Genomic DNA, 15445 nt, shown 5'->3' on the forward strand with positions numbered 1-15445 from the left:
GAGAAGCACTCTTGTTTACTGCAGTACTTGTTTCAGAAGTTTTGCTTGACATAGTTCTTCCTGTAACAACCTTGTGTTTATCCCCACACTCAAGTTTCCGTAATGGGTCAGATTATACCGAGAACACAGAAATCATTCTTACCTGGGGCTGAAGCTGAAGGTAAGGAAACGTTCGGAGGGCCCAGGCGACCTGTTCTTCGTTTTCGGCCAGCGAGATGGTGCATGTGCTATAGACGAGCACGCCCCCCGGCTTCAGCAGCTCAACGGCCTAAAGAAACACGATCAGACTCTGGACCGCAAGGCACAATCAACACTTTCTGGGATTTTAGATCGCTAGGATACCTTTCAAGGGTTTGGGATAAATGTTCCTTATGACCAAGATTGGTTCTCTGTTCCAGACTAGATGCATTTCACTCTCTCAGAGCAGTTATAATCCGTTTAAACCAAGACTTTCCTGAATATAATCATTCTGTTTCACTGCTTTAGATACCACTTTTGGTGCCCAAAACTCACACATGTACCTTTTTAAACCATAGTCCTTTCTGAACTCTGTACTTGTGTACTCACTTCCTTCTTCATACGTCCGCTATCAAATTCGACAGTGAACACCTATCTTCCCTAGTAGCACAAGTAGAGATGTGCTACTTTCAGGCCCCAAACCTGGTATTATCTTTTGTGCCTCTCTTTCCCTCACACTCCCCATCCATTAGCAAATTCTACTGGCTCTCCCTTTAAGATCTATCCAGAATTTGGCTATTTCCACTGCTATCATCCTAGTCCGAGCCCCACTGTCTTTGGCCTGGATTACTCAGCCTCCTTCTTAGTCCACCTGCTTCCCCATCTGCCCTCCTGTAACCTCTTCTCCATACAGCTGCCTAAGCAATGTTTTTAAAACTTCTCCACTCAAAATCCTACAAATGCCCTGACCTATGACTCGGAGTCGATGCTCAAGTCCTTACAGTGGCTTTCCAAGCCCTATGCAGGGCAGGCCTCTGGCTGCCCTTCAGACCTCCCCTCATACCTCTCAGTCACTTTGCTTTAGCAACACTGGCCTCTGCTGTTCTGAAACACATACAGCCCACTCCCAGCCCAGGAGCAGCGCACAGGCTGGGAAACTTCTCATTCTCTGCAGGGCTTCTTCACAGTCTTGTCTTTGTGTCTCTGCCACCTTTCCAGCACCCACCCTCCCAGGTAACACTGCCACCATTCAAATCCAGCACTCCTATCCTCCCTTCCTTAGTTTGCTCCACGGGATCACGGCTCTGCTACTGTACTTCCTAACTTACTCATCTATTTGCTTCCTTTCCTCCCAATTAGAATAGACACTTCATGAATAAGGCAGGGATTGTTATTTTTTTCACTACTATATCGACAGCACCCAGAATAGCATAGATTACATTATCCTTAGGTGCTCAATGAAAAATGGTCCAGTAAATAAGTGAATCAGGAAATAGGTATTATAACAGTTCATCTTTTCAGACTCCCAGATCCTTAAAAACATTTCAAAGAAAAATCTTTAAAATATATACTATACATAGTATAGTATTACATATATATATAAAATACATTATATATATACATACACACATATACACTATATGGTATATACAAGTATGTAATAAACTATATAATAAATATCATATGCTACATATATTTTTATTATATATAGTATATATTTGTGCTTTCTTAACTAGAGTAGACTGATCAAAATTGAAACTGTTACTGTGTGCCAGTTATGGTTTTAAGCATTTTACATGGATTTTCTCAATTTACTTATAAACATGAGGTATGGTTACCATCACCAATGAGGTGAACCTATTAGGTAGCTTATAGTCCCCACTTTGCATATGTGGTAACCAATGTACCTGAAGTCACTTATGAGGAAGCACCACAGCTCCAGACAAGCCATGTCTGATAAGGTCCACATTCTCAGTTAACACCTCTCAATGCAGAATGGCAAACCTGCTACATCCTAAATTCTCCCTTGTACACAGTCAGCTGTTCCTCTTTGTTGTGATCACTGCAACTACTCCTAAGTAACTTTTTAAAATTTCCTTTCTGCTAGGACCTAAAAAAAACAAAAAGCCTACTCTTTTTAAATTTTTTTTTTTTTAAAGATTTAATTTGTGAGAGAGAGAGCGTGCGCAAGCATAAGCAGGGGGAGAAGCAGGCTCGCCATCGAGCAAGGAGCCCGATGCGGGACTCAATCCCTGGACCCTGAGATCATGACTTGAGCTGAAGGCAGACGCTTAACTCACTGAGCCACCCAGGTGTCCCAAAAAGCATAGTCTTCTAAAATAGTGTCCTGGGGCGCCTGGCTGGTGCAGTTGGTTAAGCGTCTGACTCTCAGTTCCAGCTCAGGTTGTGATCTCAGGGTTGTGAGACTGAGCCCCATGTCGGACTCTGTGCTGTCTGGAGTCTGCTTGAGTTTCTTTCTCCTTCTGCCTCTACCCCTCCCCACAATCTCCGATCTCTCCACCTCTCTCTAAAAAATAATAATAATAATAATAAATCTTTAATAAAACAGTGTCCTAATTTTACTCTCAAGTCTAAGTGGGTTTCAGCCATAAGTAAAGCTTCCATTTTTTGCTTCCAGGATGTGTTAAAACTGTACAGAGAAAAATTTAAATAATCTACTATCAGCAAATCCATCGTGTTTAAAAGGAGATACTCGACAGATGAGAATTGTACTCGAAGACAATTTTAGAGACCCATTATTGGGTCTCTATGTTCTTATAACTGCTGGGCTGAGGGGAAGTGATTTAGTCATCTTTGGTCAAACGCTCTACATTCTGTGAAATCCATGGAATCATTTGTTCAAGCCTGAAACAAATCCTCAGACATTCTATTTGGGCTTCTCCCGAAATGTGCTAGACACCAGCTCAATTGGCAAAGTTTTTACCATTCTTCTATATCCTACACCGAACAGTCCCTTCTCATTTTTATCAGTGTGTTTACCTCCCCTGGACCTCCTGCTTCTCATAGGCTAAGATGATCCAGGAACCCTATAAAAAAAACCCTACAAAAAAGAGCAATTTGTTTTATATTCCATTCCTTACACATCCCATTCCTTAACTGTGATGTTAACCGCTCACTGACTTCAAGATATAGCAGAATGCTGGAAATTCATTAAATGTCTCAGTGAAATTCTGCTACTGCCTTTAAATGAAAGAAATGATCAACATAAATGAAAGCTTCTTGGATTTACAACTAGGTTTTTTCCTTTTTGTCTGATAAAATAAACAAAATTTGCCATTGTAACCATTTGTAAGCATATAGTTCAGTTGCATTAAACATTCACACTGTCATGCAACCATCACTATTTATCTCTAGAACTTTTCGTCTTCTCAAACTTAAAATTTGTAACCATTAAATACTAATTCCCCACTCTTCTGTCCCTCCAGCCCTGGTAACCTGTATTCCACTTTCTATCTCTACAAATGGTCCTAATCTAGTTACCTTGTATAAATGGAAACAGACAATTTTTGTCTTTCTGTGTCTGGCTTCTATCACTTGGCAGAATGTTTCCAAAGTTCATTCATGTTGTAGCAGAATTTCATTCCTGTGTAAGGTTGTATAATATTCCATTCTGTGTGTACACCACATTTTGCTCATCTGTTCACCTGTTGATGGATCACTCAATGGGCTCTTTCTATATTCTGGTTTTCGTGAAAAATACTGCAATGAACAACGCTCTCAAATGAAACATCAGACTATGAAGGTCAACTTTCTTTCACATCAAAGGATCATCACATACCACAGTGAAGAGTTTTCTCTGTAATGGTTGATATGATGTCACTTCTTTCAAAGTCCAAGAACAAGCCATGTTTGGCCTCTGTCCCATTCCACTACATGGTGCATCAAGAAGAATTCGGTCAAAAGATTCTGGTAAGAATGGAGGTTTTCCTATGAAGAGAATTATAAACATATTTGCTATCTGCCTACTGGTCTAGAATAGGAAGCTCCTGAAATAGAAATAATTATCAGGAATTTAAAATCATAATCTAGACTACAAAGAAAAACAATTTCTCCTTTCAAATAGCAGTAAAATTAATTCTAACATGCAAAATAGTTAAAAATGTGATTATTATAATTAAGGGTTATTCTGTTGACACAGTGCAAATCAAGGCCTAATCAAATGAGACTCTGAATCCCCAACGTCAGGAGCCATAGTTTATCAGAGCTAGGACCTGGAATTACTTATAGTCATCCTGAAAGTTGACACTTCTCTGGGCAAGCCCTACTGCAGACAGCCCAGAAAGGAAGAGTACCTGTTAGGTTCCAGTCAAATCTACTGGTTCTGAGGTTCCTCACTCTCCTTGCTTCTGGGCCATCGGCAAGGCTATGCTCTAGAGTAAGGCGGTATGTCCGTGCATCCAATCATGCACAGGTTTCCCTCTGCATTCACCTGAATAACTTTCCACTAACTTCTGAGCTATTTTAAGTGTTACTAGAGCAAGTCATGAAACCAGTCTGCTCATACATACATTTATGCTACCTTACTGCATGCAAGACATTGCTGCTGACTGCTTTCAGAGGAAGCCAGCTGACTGTCTACAGTAACCACAGCAATGTTCTGAATACCACAACAAGATAACCTGCTTTTCTCTAATTGCAAAACTGTCAGACAAGAGTGCTCATCAATTTAACTCATCTCCATCTAAACCCATCTTGTCTTCTTACATACGGTCTCAGGATATCTTCTCAAAGTGAACAGTTATTTTTAAGGATTTTGATACATACTGAAAAAATGCTCTAGAAAGACTATACCAATTTATATTTCCATTATGATTATACTTAATTCTCCCAAAATCTTCATCAAAGGATTATTTTTATTTTTACTGTTATTGTTTTATTGGCCATTTGTATTTTTCTTTATATGGTCACATTGTTTTGTCCTTTTCCTACTAAGATTATTGTCTTTCTCTTTTTTTTTTTTAAGATTTTACTATTTGTTTGAAAGAGAGAGCAAGCACACAAGCAGGAGGAAGGGCAGAAGGAGAAGCAGACTTCCCACTGAGTAGGGAACCCCCGATGTGGGGCTTGATCCCAGGACCTGAGATCATGACCTGGGCCGAAGGCAGATGCTTAATTGACTGAGACCCTGGTGCCCCTGTTATCTTTCTCTTATTGATAAGAAGAAATACAAGGGTAGTAGCTGCTTTCTGCCGTGATTAGCTCTCAGATGCCTCAGTGATCTCCTCTGCTTTTCCAACTCTTCAACATCTATTTAACAGACTCCTTACACTACTTATTTATACTAAATTGTCTCTGTTGAAATACCTTATATAACTTTTTTTATTCCTGTGGCCAAATACACAGCTCTCAACAAGTTATTCATTTCCCTGACAAAGTAAAACAAAACCAAAAAATCAACTCCTGAGACTAACAAATAAAGACCATTAACAATGAACAATTTGGCCTCATCCAGATTCTTCTCCAACCACATTTCTCAGTACTCCCCCCAGATCTGTCAATGTTAAAAACAAACCCACATCACACTTTGTTACCCAAAACTGTCATGAACTCTATTTCCATGCTTCTACTAATTCTATTCCCCTGAGAAGCCCCCTGCACTCATTTTCATTTGTCAAAATGCTCTCTACAGTCTCAAGGCCTAACAAATGCCACTTCCTCACCTAAATGCTTTTTCCATTGTCCCTCTAAGAAGTAATCCTTCCTTCTGAGTTCCTACTGCACTTGGCATCTTTTGGATGTATGGTATTGTTTTTCAATTTATTTATTTGAGAGACAGTGAGACAGAGAGTATAAGCATGTGACAGGGAGGGGCAGAGGGAGAGGGAGAGAGAATCTTGAGCAGACTTCATGCTGAGCATGGAGCCCAATGTGGGGCTTCATCTCCTGACCTTGAGATCATAAGCTGAGCAGAAACCAAGAGTCAGACGCTTAAATGACTGCACCACCTAGGCGCCCCTGGCTGTATAGTCATACAATCCCTGGTGATCATGTCTTACTTCCCCACAGTACTGAAAATTCCTTAAAAATATTTGCAAGCTCTCAAGATGCCTCTGTGTGAACTAGGATTAAGATATCTGCACCCTGGCTCTCTTCAGAGATGACATGATACTTTATATGGAAAACCCAAAAGACTCCACCCCCAAACTACTAGAACTAATACACCAATTCAGTAGTGTGGCAGGATACAAAATCAATGTAAGGACATCAGTTGCTTTCTTATACACCAACAATGAAAATACAGAAAGGGAAATTCGAGAATTGATTCCATTTACTATAGCACCAAGAACCATAAGATACCTGGGAATAAACCTAACCAAAGAGGTAAAGGATCTGTACTCAAAGAACTACAGAACACTTATGAAAGAAACTGAAGAAGACACAAAAAGATGGAAGACCATTCCATGCTCTTGGATCGGAAGAATAAACATTGTTAAAATGCCTATACTGCCTAGAGCAATCTATACTTTCAGTGCCATTCTGATAAAAATTCCACTGGCATTTTTCAAAGAGCTAGAACAAACAATCTTAAAATTTGTATGGAACCAGAAGAGACCCCCAATTGGTAAGAAAATGTTGAAAAAGAAAAAGCTGGGGTATCATGTTGCCTGATTTCAAGCTTTACTACAAAGCTTTGATCAGCAAGACAGCATGGTACTGGCATAAAAACAGACACATAGACCAATGGAACAGAGTAAAGAGCCCAGATATGGACCCTCAACTTTATGGTCAAATAATCTTCGACAAAGCAGGAAAAAATATACAGTGGAAAAAAGACAGTCTCTTCAATAAATGGTGCTGGGAAAATTGGACAGCTATGTGTAGAAGAATGAAACTTGACCATTCTCTTACACCATACACAAAGATAAACTCGAAATGGGTAAAAGACCTCAACATGAGGCAGGAATCCATCAGAATCCTAGAGGAGAATATAGGCAGTAACCTCTTCGACATTGGCCACAGCAACTTCTTTCAAGATATGTCTCCAAAGGCAAAGGAAACAAAAGCGAAAATGAACTTTTGGGACTTGATAAAGATCAAAAGCTTCTGCACAGCAAAGGAAACAGTCAACAAAACAAAGAGGCAACCCATGGAATGGGAGAAGATATTTGCAAATGACTCTACAGACAAAGGGCTAATATCCAAGATCTATAAAGAACTCCTCAAACTCAACACACACAAAACAGATAATCACATCAAAAAATGGGTAGATGACATGAACAGACACTTCTCCAAAGAAGACATACAAATAGCTAACAGACACATGAAAAAATGTTCACCATCACTAGCCATCAGGGAGATGCAAATCAAAACCACATTGAGATACCACCTTACACCAGGCAGAATGGCCAAAATTAACAAGACAGCAAACAATATGTGTTGGAGAGGATGTGGAGAAAGGGGAACCCTCTTACACCATTGGTGGGAATGCAAGTTGGTGCAGCCACTTGGGAAAACAGTGTGGAGATTCCTTAAGAAATTAAAAATAGAGCTTCCCTATGACTCTACAATTACACTATTGGGTATTTACCCCAAAGATACAGATGTAGTGAAAGGAAGGGCCATCTGTACCCCAATGTTCATAGCAGTAATGGCCAGAGTCACCAAACTGTGGAAAGAACAAAGATGCCCTTCAATGGACGAATGGATAAAGAAGATATGGTCCATATATATAATGGAGTATTATGGCTCCATCAGAAATGATGAATACCCAACTTTTGTATCAACATGGATGGGACTGGAAGAGATTATGCTGAGTGAAATAAGTCAAACAGAGAGAGTCAATTATCATATGGTTTCACTTATTTGTGGAGCATAAGGGATAACATGGAGGGCATGGGGAGATGGAGAGGAGAAGTGAGTTGGGGGAAATTGGAGGGGGAGACAAACCATGAGAGACTGTGGACTCTGAGAAACAAACTGAGGGTTGGAGGGGAGGGAGGTGGGAGGTTGGGTGAGCCTGGTGGTGGGCATTATGGAGGGCATGTATTGCATTGAGCACTGGGTGTGGTGCATAAACAATGAATTCTGAAATACTGAAAAGAAATAAAAAGTAAATAAATAAATAAATAAATAAATAAAAAGATATCTGCACCCTGGGATTAACATAGTCCTACATTATGATAAACTGAGCACAAGTTGGAATTCAGCCCCTCAACATATACCTCAGCCAGGTCCCCTTGGACAGAGCATAACTATATGCCATGGCCCTGACAGGGGGAGGGACAATAATGTCTCATCACTGAACTTACTGTTCTTAGTTCAGTGATGAGACTTAAGACTTAAGACTTAAAAGGTGGTGGATAATTATACAGAAACTGAGAAAATCAAAAAAATCTTCTAGACCTGTCTAAAATCAGACCAAGATCACCAAACAGTCCCCAAATGTACCTGGTCCAAGAGAAATTTCTCTCGTTCAAAACTAGAAAGCCATGGAATGAATATTTAAGGCTTATACATAGTATAAGAGTACCCAGCTTTCTATTTATGCAAACCTTTTTCTCTTAATATATAATCTTACAACTACATTAAGTGATTTCTAAAACTGCATTAGTTTGGAGTCTTATATAATTTAGGTGCAATTTTATGATACAAGTAACGAGACTGAGACAACTTTTGGAATGAGGGCATGCAGACCTTCTTCCCAGTGAAACAAATGGTAAAAATTATAACAAAACCAAAAACTACCATTTAAAATCTCTACAAAATGTCCAGGATATACATCAAATGAAGAAACACTTATTAAAGAAAATCTAAGGAATGTGTCTGTGGTATCTGAGCCACGATCTGTTCCTTCCTTTGCCCCAACAGCCTCTTTCCTGAAGTTCAGAGTGAAAGGTGATCCACTTCATGTGGGTGCAGCCAAGAACACATGGCTGCCTCTCTCCCTACACTCCCAGGCAAGAAATATGGTAATTCACTGGAGATGACAGGCCTGCCTGCATTTCTCATCTCCTCAAGTCCCATGTTGGAGAAGCTAAATTCCAGCTTAAGAGTAGCTGAAAACTCTAGGGATGCCTTCCTCCATCCAGCCCCCACTCATCCACGGACAGCTCTAGTCCAGACACAGCAGGCTGAGAATACCAAAACCCCAAATGTCTTTGCCCCAATAACAAAAGAACCTCCAAATACAAAAAGCAAAAACTGGGAGAACTAAAGGAAGAAATACACCATTCAACAATGAGTTAGAGACTTCCATACCTAACTTTCAATAATAAAAATAATAACCAAGCATAGGATCAAAAAAGAAATAGAACATTTCAACACAAAGGAGACCTAACAGATTATATATAGAACATTCCACTCAACAGTGGTAGAATACACATTCTTTTCCAGTGCACATGGATCATTCCCTAAGAGAAAACAAAGTGAGGCCATAAAACACAGATCAATAATTTTATTTTTTTTAAGATTTTTTTAAAATTTATTTGACAGAGATAGAGAGATCACAAGTAGGCAGAGAGACAGGCAGAGAGGGGAAGCAGGCTCCCCGCCGAGCAGAGGGCCCAATGTGGGACTTGATCCCAGGACCCTGAGATCATGACCTGAGCCAAAGGCAGAGGCTTAACCTACTGAGCCACCCAGGCACGCCCAGATCAGTAAATTTTAAAAGGCTGAACTCATACATTTGTTCTCTATCAAAATGGAATGAAAATATGTTAGTAATACAAGGAAATTTGGGAAATTCACAAATATGTGGAAGTTAAAAAACATGCTCCAAAATAACCATGGGTCAAGGAAATCATAGGTAAGTCATAAAATGATTTGACATGAATAAGAAAAAAAACACAACATACCAAAACTTATGGGAAGCAGTGAGACACTGCTTAGAGGGAATATTATAGCTGTAAATACCTACGTTTCTAAAAAAGATATCAAATCAACAACCTAGACTTCCATCTTAAAGCGATGGAAAAGACGAGCAAACTAAAAAACGAAGAAGAAAATAATAAAGGTTAGAGCAGAAATTAATGAAATAGAGAAAAAAAGAAAAAAAAACAAAAACAAGAGAAAGGATCAACAAAACCAAAAGTTAATTATTTGCAAGGAGCACAAAATAGACAAAACTTCAGCTAGACTGACCAAGAAAAAAAAGGGAAAAACTCAAAATACTAATATCAGGAATTTAAAAGGAGACATCACTACTGACCGGATGGAAAGAAAAATTAAAATTTTTTATAATAATTAAAAAGGAATAATTAAAAAGGAATTAATTAAATAATTAATAGGGAATAATTAAAAAGGAATACTACGAACAACTGTATAGATAATTTAGATGATATGGATAAATTACCAGTGAAACACAAACTACTGAAAATGATTTAAGAAGAAAATCTGAATAAATATGTAGTAAGTAAAGAGATTGAATTAATAATTTTTTAAATTTTCACAAAGAAAAGTCCCAGCCAGATGTTTTCACTGATGAAGCTACCAAACATTTAAAAAAGAATTATTTTTTTATAAATTCTTTCAAAAACAGAAGGACAAAGAATACTTCCCAGTTCATTATTTGAAACCATAATTACCCTAATATCAAAACCCAATGAACACAGCACAGGAAAGAAAACTACAGACCAGTAGCTCTTAAGAATATCAACATAAAGACAAACAAACCTGATCTAGCAACATGGGGAAAAAATTATGCACTATGACCAAGTAGGATTTATTCCAGGAAGAAAGATTGGTTTAGTATCTGAAACTCAATAAAGTTCAAACACCAGAAGATCATCTCAATAGACACAGAAGAAGCATTTGACAAAACCCAATATTATTTTATGATTAAAAACAGCAACAAACCAGGAATAAGAGGGAAAACCCTCAGCGTAATAAAGGTTATCTATGAGAAACCTATAGTGAGTTTTAAGCCACTAGAAAGACAGATCAGCAATAAGATATGGATGTCCTCTGTTACCACTTCCGCTTAAACATTCTACTAGAGGTTCTAGCAAGGACAATTAGCCAAGAAAATGAAACAAAAGGCATCCAAATTAGAAAGAAAAAAGTAGACCTATCTTTATTATTTGTAGATGAACAAAGCTGGAAGACACCTCACTTCCTGATTTCAGAATTTACTAAAAAGCTACAGTAATCGAGACAATCCTTACTAACTTATGGATAAAAATAACAATCAGTGGAAGACAACTCAGAGTCCAGAAAGAAACCCTTACATTTATGGTCAACAAAAGTACCAAGACAATTCAACAAAGCAAAAGAGCATTTCACCAAAAGGTGCTGGAGCAAACGAGTATCTATAGGAAGAAGAATCAAACTCAAGTTGGATTCTCTCATCACACCATAAACAAAAATTATTTCACAATGGATTCTAGATCTAGCTGTAAGAACTAAAATTATACAATTCTTAAAGATATCCAAAACACAAATAACAAAAGAAAAAACAGGTAAAGTGGACAACAAATTAAAAATTTTTGAGCATCAGAGAACATCATCAAGAAAGTGACTGATGGGAGAAAATCTCTCTCACATAATGGGAGAAAATATTTATAAATTCTATGCCTAACAAAAGACTTATATCTGGAATATATAAAGAACTTGCACAGCTCAAAACATAAAAAAAGACAACCCATTCTAAAAATGGGGAAAAGGATCTGACTAGACTAGGAGATATAACGTGCCCAACAAGCACATGAAAACATGTTCGACATTGTTAGACATCTCTGCAACAGAGAAATGCAAATCAAAACCAGGAGACAGTACTCCACACCTACCAAGGTGGCTATAAGCAAAGGGACAGATGCTGGTAAGGATGTGAAGAAACTGAAACCTTCATATATCGCTGCTGAAAATGTAAAATGATCCAGCTGCTCTGTAAAACAGACTGGTAGTTCTGCAGAAAGTTGAATGTTGAGTTACCATATGACCCAGAAATGCCACTTGCAGGTATTATGCTCAAGAGATATGAAACCTAAGTCCACACAGAAACTTGTACACAAATGTTCACAGCAACATTTTTCATAACAGCCAAAAAATGGCGTCAACAACCCAAATGTCCACCAAATGATGATCATCAGTGCGGAGGAATACTGTTCATCCATGAAAAGAAATGAAGTACAGAGACACACCACGACAGGGATAAAACATAAAAACATTATAATAAAAGAAAGAAACCAGTCACAAAAGCCCACATACTATATCATTTCCTTTATATGAAACATCCAGAACAGGCCAATCTGTAGAGACAGAAAGTAGGTTAAGAGCTGACTAAGCCTGGGGGGGGTGGGGGGGGTGGAAGTATAAGGGAATAGGGAGTTACTGAGTATGACGTTTCTTTTCAGGGTAATGAAATGGTTCAAAAATTAGATTGTGATGATAGCTGCGTATCTCTGAATAAAAAAAAACTAGTGAACTGTACACTTTAACTGTGTGAACTGTATGGTACACAAAGTATACACTGATACACAACAAAGCTGTTAAAAAAGTGAAGTCAGATTATTACAAATTTTCATTCTAAAGCAATCTTTACTATTCACCCTATATGAAGAAAACCCACTATTTTTTCCCATTTAACAAGTAATACAGGGGCACCTGGGTGGCTCAGTGGGTTAAAGCCTCTCCCTTCGGCTCAGGTCATGATCACAGGGTCCTGGGATCGAGCCCCACACTGGGCTCTCTGCTCAGCAAGGAGCCTGCTTCCCCCCTCTCTCTGCCTGCCTCTCTGCCTCCTTGTGATCTCTGTCTGTCAAATAAATAAATAAAATAAAATAAAAAATAATACAGGTAGATCTAACTTAAAATTAGATAAGAGAAAGAATAATCGTTCAAAAAATCTCTACTATAACATGAAATGTTTCCTTTGGCATCGAGAATAAAAACTGCTTTCTGGAATGATTTTTAGTACTTACCCTATACATTAAAAAACAACTGGTTTCTTTTTATAAATTGTATATATGAGGGAAAATATAAGATTCAGGCTACTCCTTGTAAGTAAGTATAACATTAAAGATGTGGGGGCACCTGGGTGGCTCAGTGGGTTAAAGCCTCTGCATTCGGCTCAGGTCATGATCCCAGGGTCCTGGGATCGAGCCCCACATCAGGCTATCTGCGGAAAGCCTGCTTCCTCCTATCTCTCTGCCTGCCTCTTTGCCTACTTGTGATCTCTGTCAAATAAATAAAATCTTAAAAAAAAAAAAAAAAGATGTGGGTAATCTTTATTCCAAATAAATGACAGCCAGAGTGAATATACTTCTTAAAGAGTTCAAACTGAATATTCAGACTGAGTATTTTCTCTTTTTAGATTTTTTTTTTGAGGGGGAGGGTATTAAAATCTCTTTGTTATGCTACATAAAACTTTTAATCATATTAATTCAATTTACAACAGGTGAAAATCACCCTGAAGTAAATTGTCAGAATTATTGTTTTTGTGCTCTTTCATTTTCCAAGTCAGTATTTATTCTTTGTGTCCAGCTAACAATCTATTGTGCATACAAATTAAAAATTTATAACAAAAAAAAATAATTTAAAACGGTGGAGGGGCGCCTGGGTGGCTCAGTGGATTAAGTCTCTACCTTCGGCTCAGGTCATGATCCTAGGGTCCTGGGATCAAGCACCACATAGAGCTCTCTGCTCAGCAGGAAGCCTGCTTCCTCCTCTCTCTCTCTCTGCTTGCCTCTCTGCCTAGTTGTGATCTCTGTTTGTCAAATCAATAAATAAAATGTTTAAAAAATAAATAAATAAAACTGTGGAAAAAATTCTGTTTTCCAAAGATGACTGTGACAGTATCTTCCATCCCACATGCCTTCAATTTGCCATTGACTCTTCTCCCACAGGAGATGGGGTCTAATGCTCCTTCTCCTTTATACTGGACAACACCAGACTTGATGCTACACGACTTTTGGACGAGGTCATAAAAGGTGATATAGCTTCTGCCTAGAGCTCATGGGACACTCATTTTCAAAACCCAACCAACATGGTCTGAGAAAGACCAGTAAGGTGATGTGTAGGTGCCTTCTGAGAGCTACCATTAACCTCCAGACAGGTATGTATTAGACAAACCTTCTGAGGTGACCCCCCCACCAAGTAGCATGTGACTGCGTTGTATAAGACACTGAAAGTGAGAACCATTTGAGTTCCCAGTTAATCCCTAAAATTGTGAGAAATAATAACAAAATTATTATTGTTTTAAGCCACTAAGTAATGGGATGATTTGTTGCAACAGCAGGCCATACTCAGAACAAATTTGTTTAAAAATCAAAACTGCCCTGCAACTTAACATGTGCACAGTGACTGAGTCACTGAATCAACTCCTTGCCACCTTATACTACACACCTCATTTATCTACTCAGAGGACTTCAAACTCTCATCTTAAAAAGTAAAGAAGAAATTTATAACTAAAAGGAGTAAACTTAGAAAACATGAGGTGGCAAATGGCAGAGTAGGAGGAGCTTGAGCTCACTTGATCCCACAGACACACTAAACCAACAACCACAACTACTACAACTAATTCTGAAAATCTGAAAACAGAAGATCTTCCAAAGCTAGTCATAAAGAGAAGGTCACATCAAAAAGGGTAAGAGTGGTGGAGATAAGGTCAATAATCAAACCCCTGGTGTGATTAACCACAAAAGGAAGGAACATCACAAACATAGAGGAGGGGATCAGACTCCACAGCTGGCAATCCCAGCCCTGGGAACTTACATTGGGAAGATGAGACCTCATGATACCTGGAGCTTTGAAAATCAGCAGAGCCTACCTAACCTTGGGAGCTCTGACAATTAGGCTATCACTTGATTTTTCAACAGAAACTTTGCAGGCCAGAAGAAAGTGGCATGACATGTTCGAAGTGCTGAAAGGAAAGACCTACAACAGAGAATATTCTACCCATCAAGGCTATGATGAAGGAGAAATAAAGGAGAAATGAAGGAGAAATAAAGAGTTTCCTGGACAAACAAAAGTTAAAGGAGTTTATCACCAGTAAACCTGCCTTACAAGAACTGTTAAAGGGAATTCCTGAAGAGAAAAGAAAAGACTATAACTAGAATAAAATCATTAAAGAAAAAAACTTCACTGGTAAAAACAAAAACATAGTGAAAATAGTAGATTAATCTCTCATAAAACCAGTATGGAGGTTAAAACACTAAGATTGTGAAATCAAGTATATCTACAAAACTTAAGGAATACACAAAATAAAAAGATGAAAAATATGACACTGTATATATAAAATGAAAGGGAAGTAAAAATGTAGCGCTTTCAGAATGTGTTCAAATTTAGGTGACCACCAACTTAACACAGACTGCTATATACAATAGGATGTTATAAACGAACACCATGATAACCACAAATAAAAGACCTATAACAGATATTTTAAAAAATAAAAAGAATCTAAGCATAACACACACACACACACACAAAACAAAACAAACAAACAAAAAACCCCACCAAAACCACAAGAGAGCAAGAAAATAAGGAATCAAAGAACTACAAAAACAACCAGAAAGCAATGAACAAAATGGCA

At 38.2% G+C, this 15445-nt stretch overlaps 1 protein-coding gene across 1 annotated transcript in view; it reads right to left on the reverse strand.

The window, feature by feature from the left end:
- Positions 1-15445, reverse strand: part of NSUN6 (NOP2/Sun RNA methyltransferase 6) — a 56603-nt gene that overhangs the window by 2637 nt on the left and 38521 nt on the right. Inside the window, exons 9-10 of the mRNA XM_080810101.1 lie at positions 3758-3906; positions 143-268 (exon numbers count right to left, since the gene is read on the reverse strand). Coding sequence (XP_080666227.1) covers positions 143-268; positions 3758-3906 — 275 coding nt within the window. The remainder of the gene's footprint in view (positions 1-142; positions 269-3757; positions 3907-15445) is intronic.

Source organism: Martes martes (assembly GCF_963455335.1).
Source record: "Martes martes genome assembly, chromosome: 8".
Lineage (NCBI taxonomy): Eukaryota > Metazoa > Chordata > Mammalia > Carnivora > Mustelidae > Martes > Martes martes.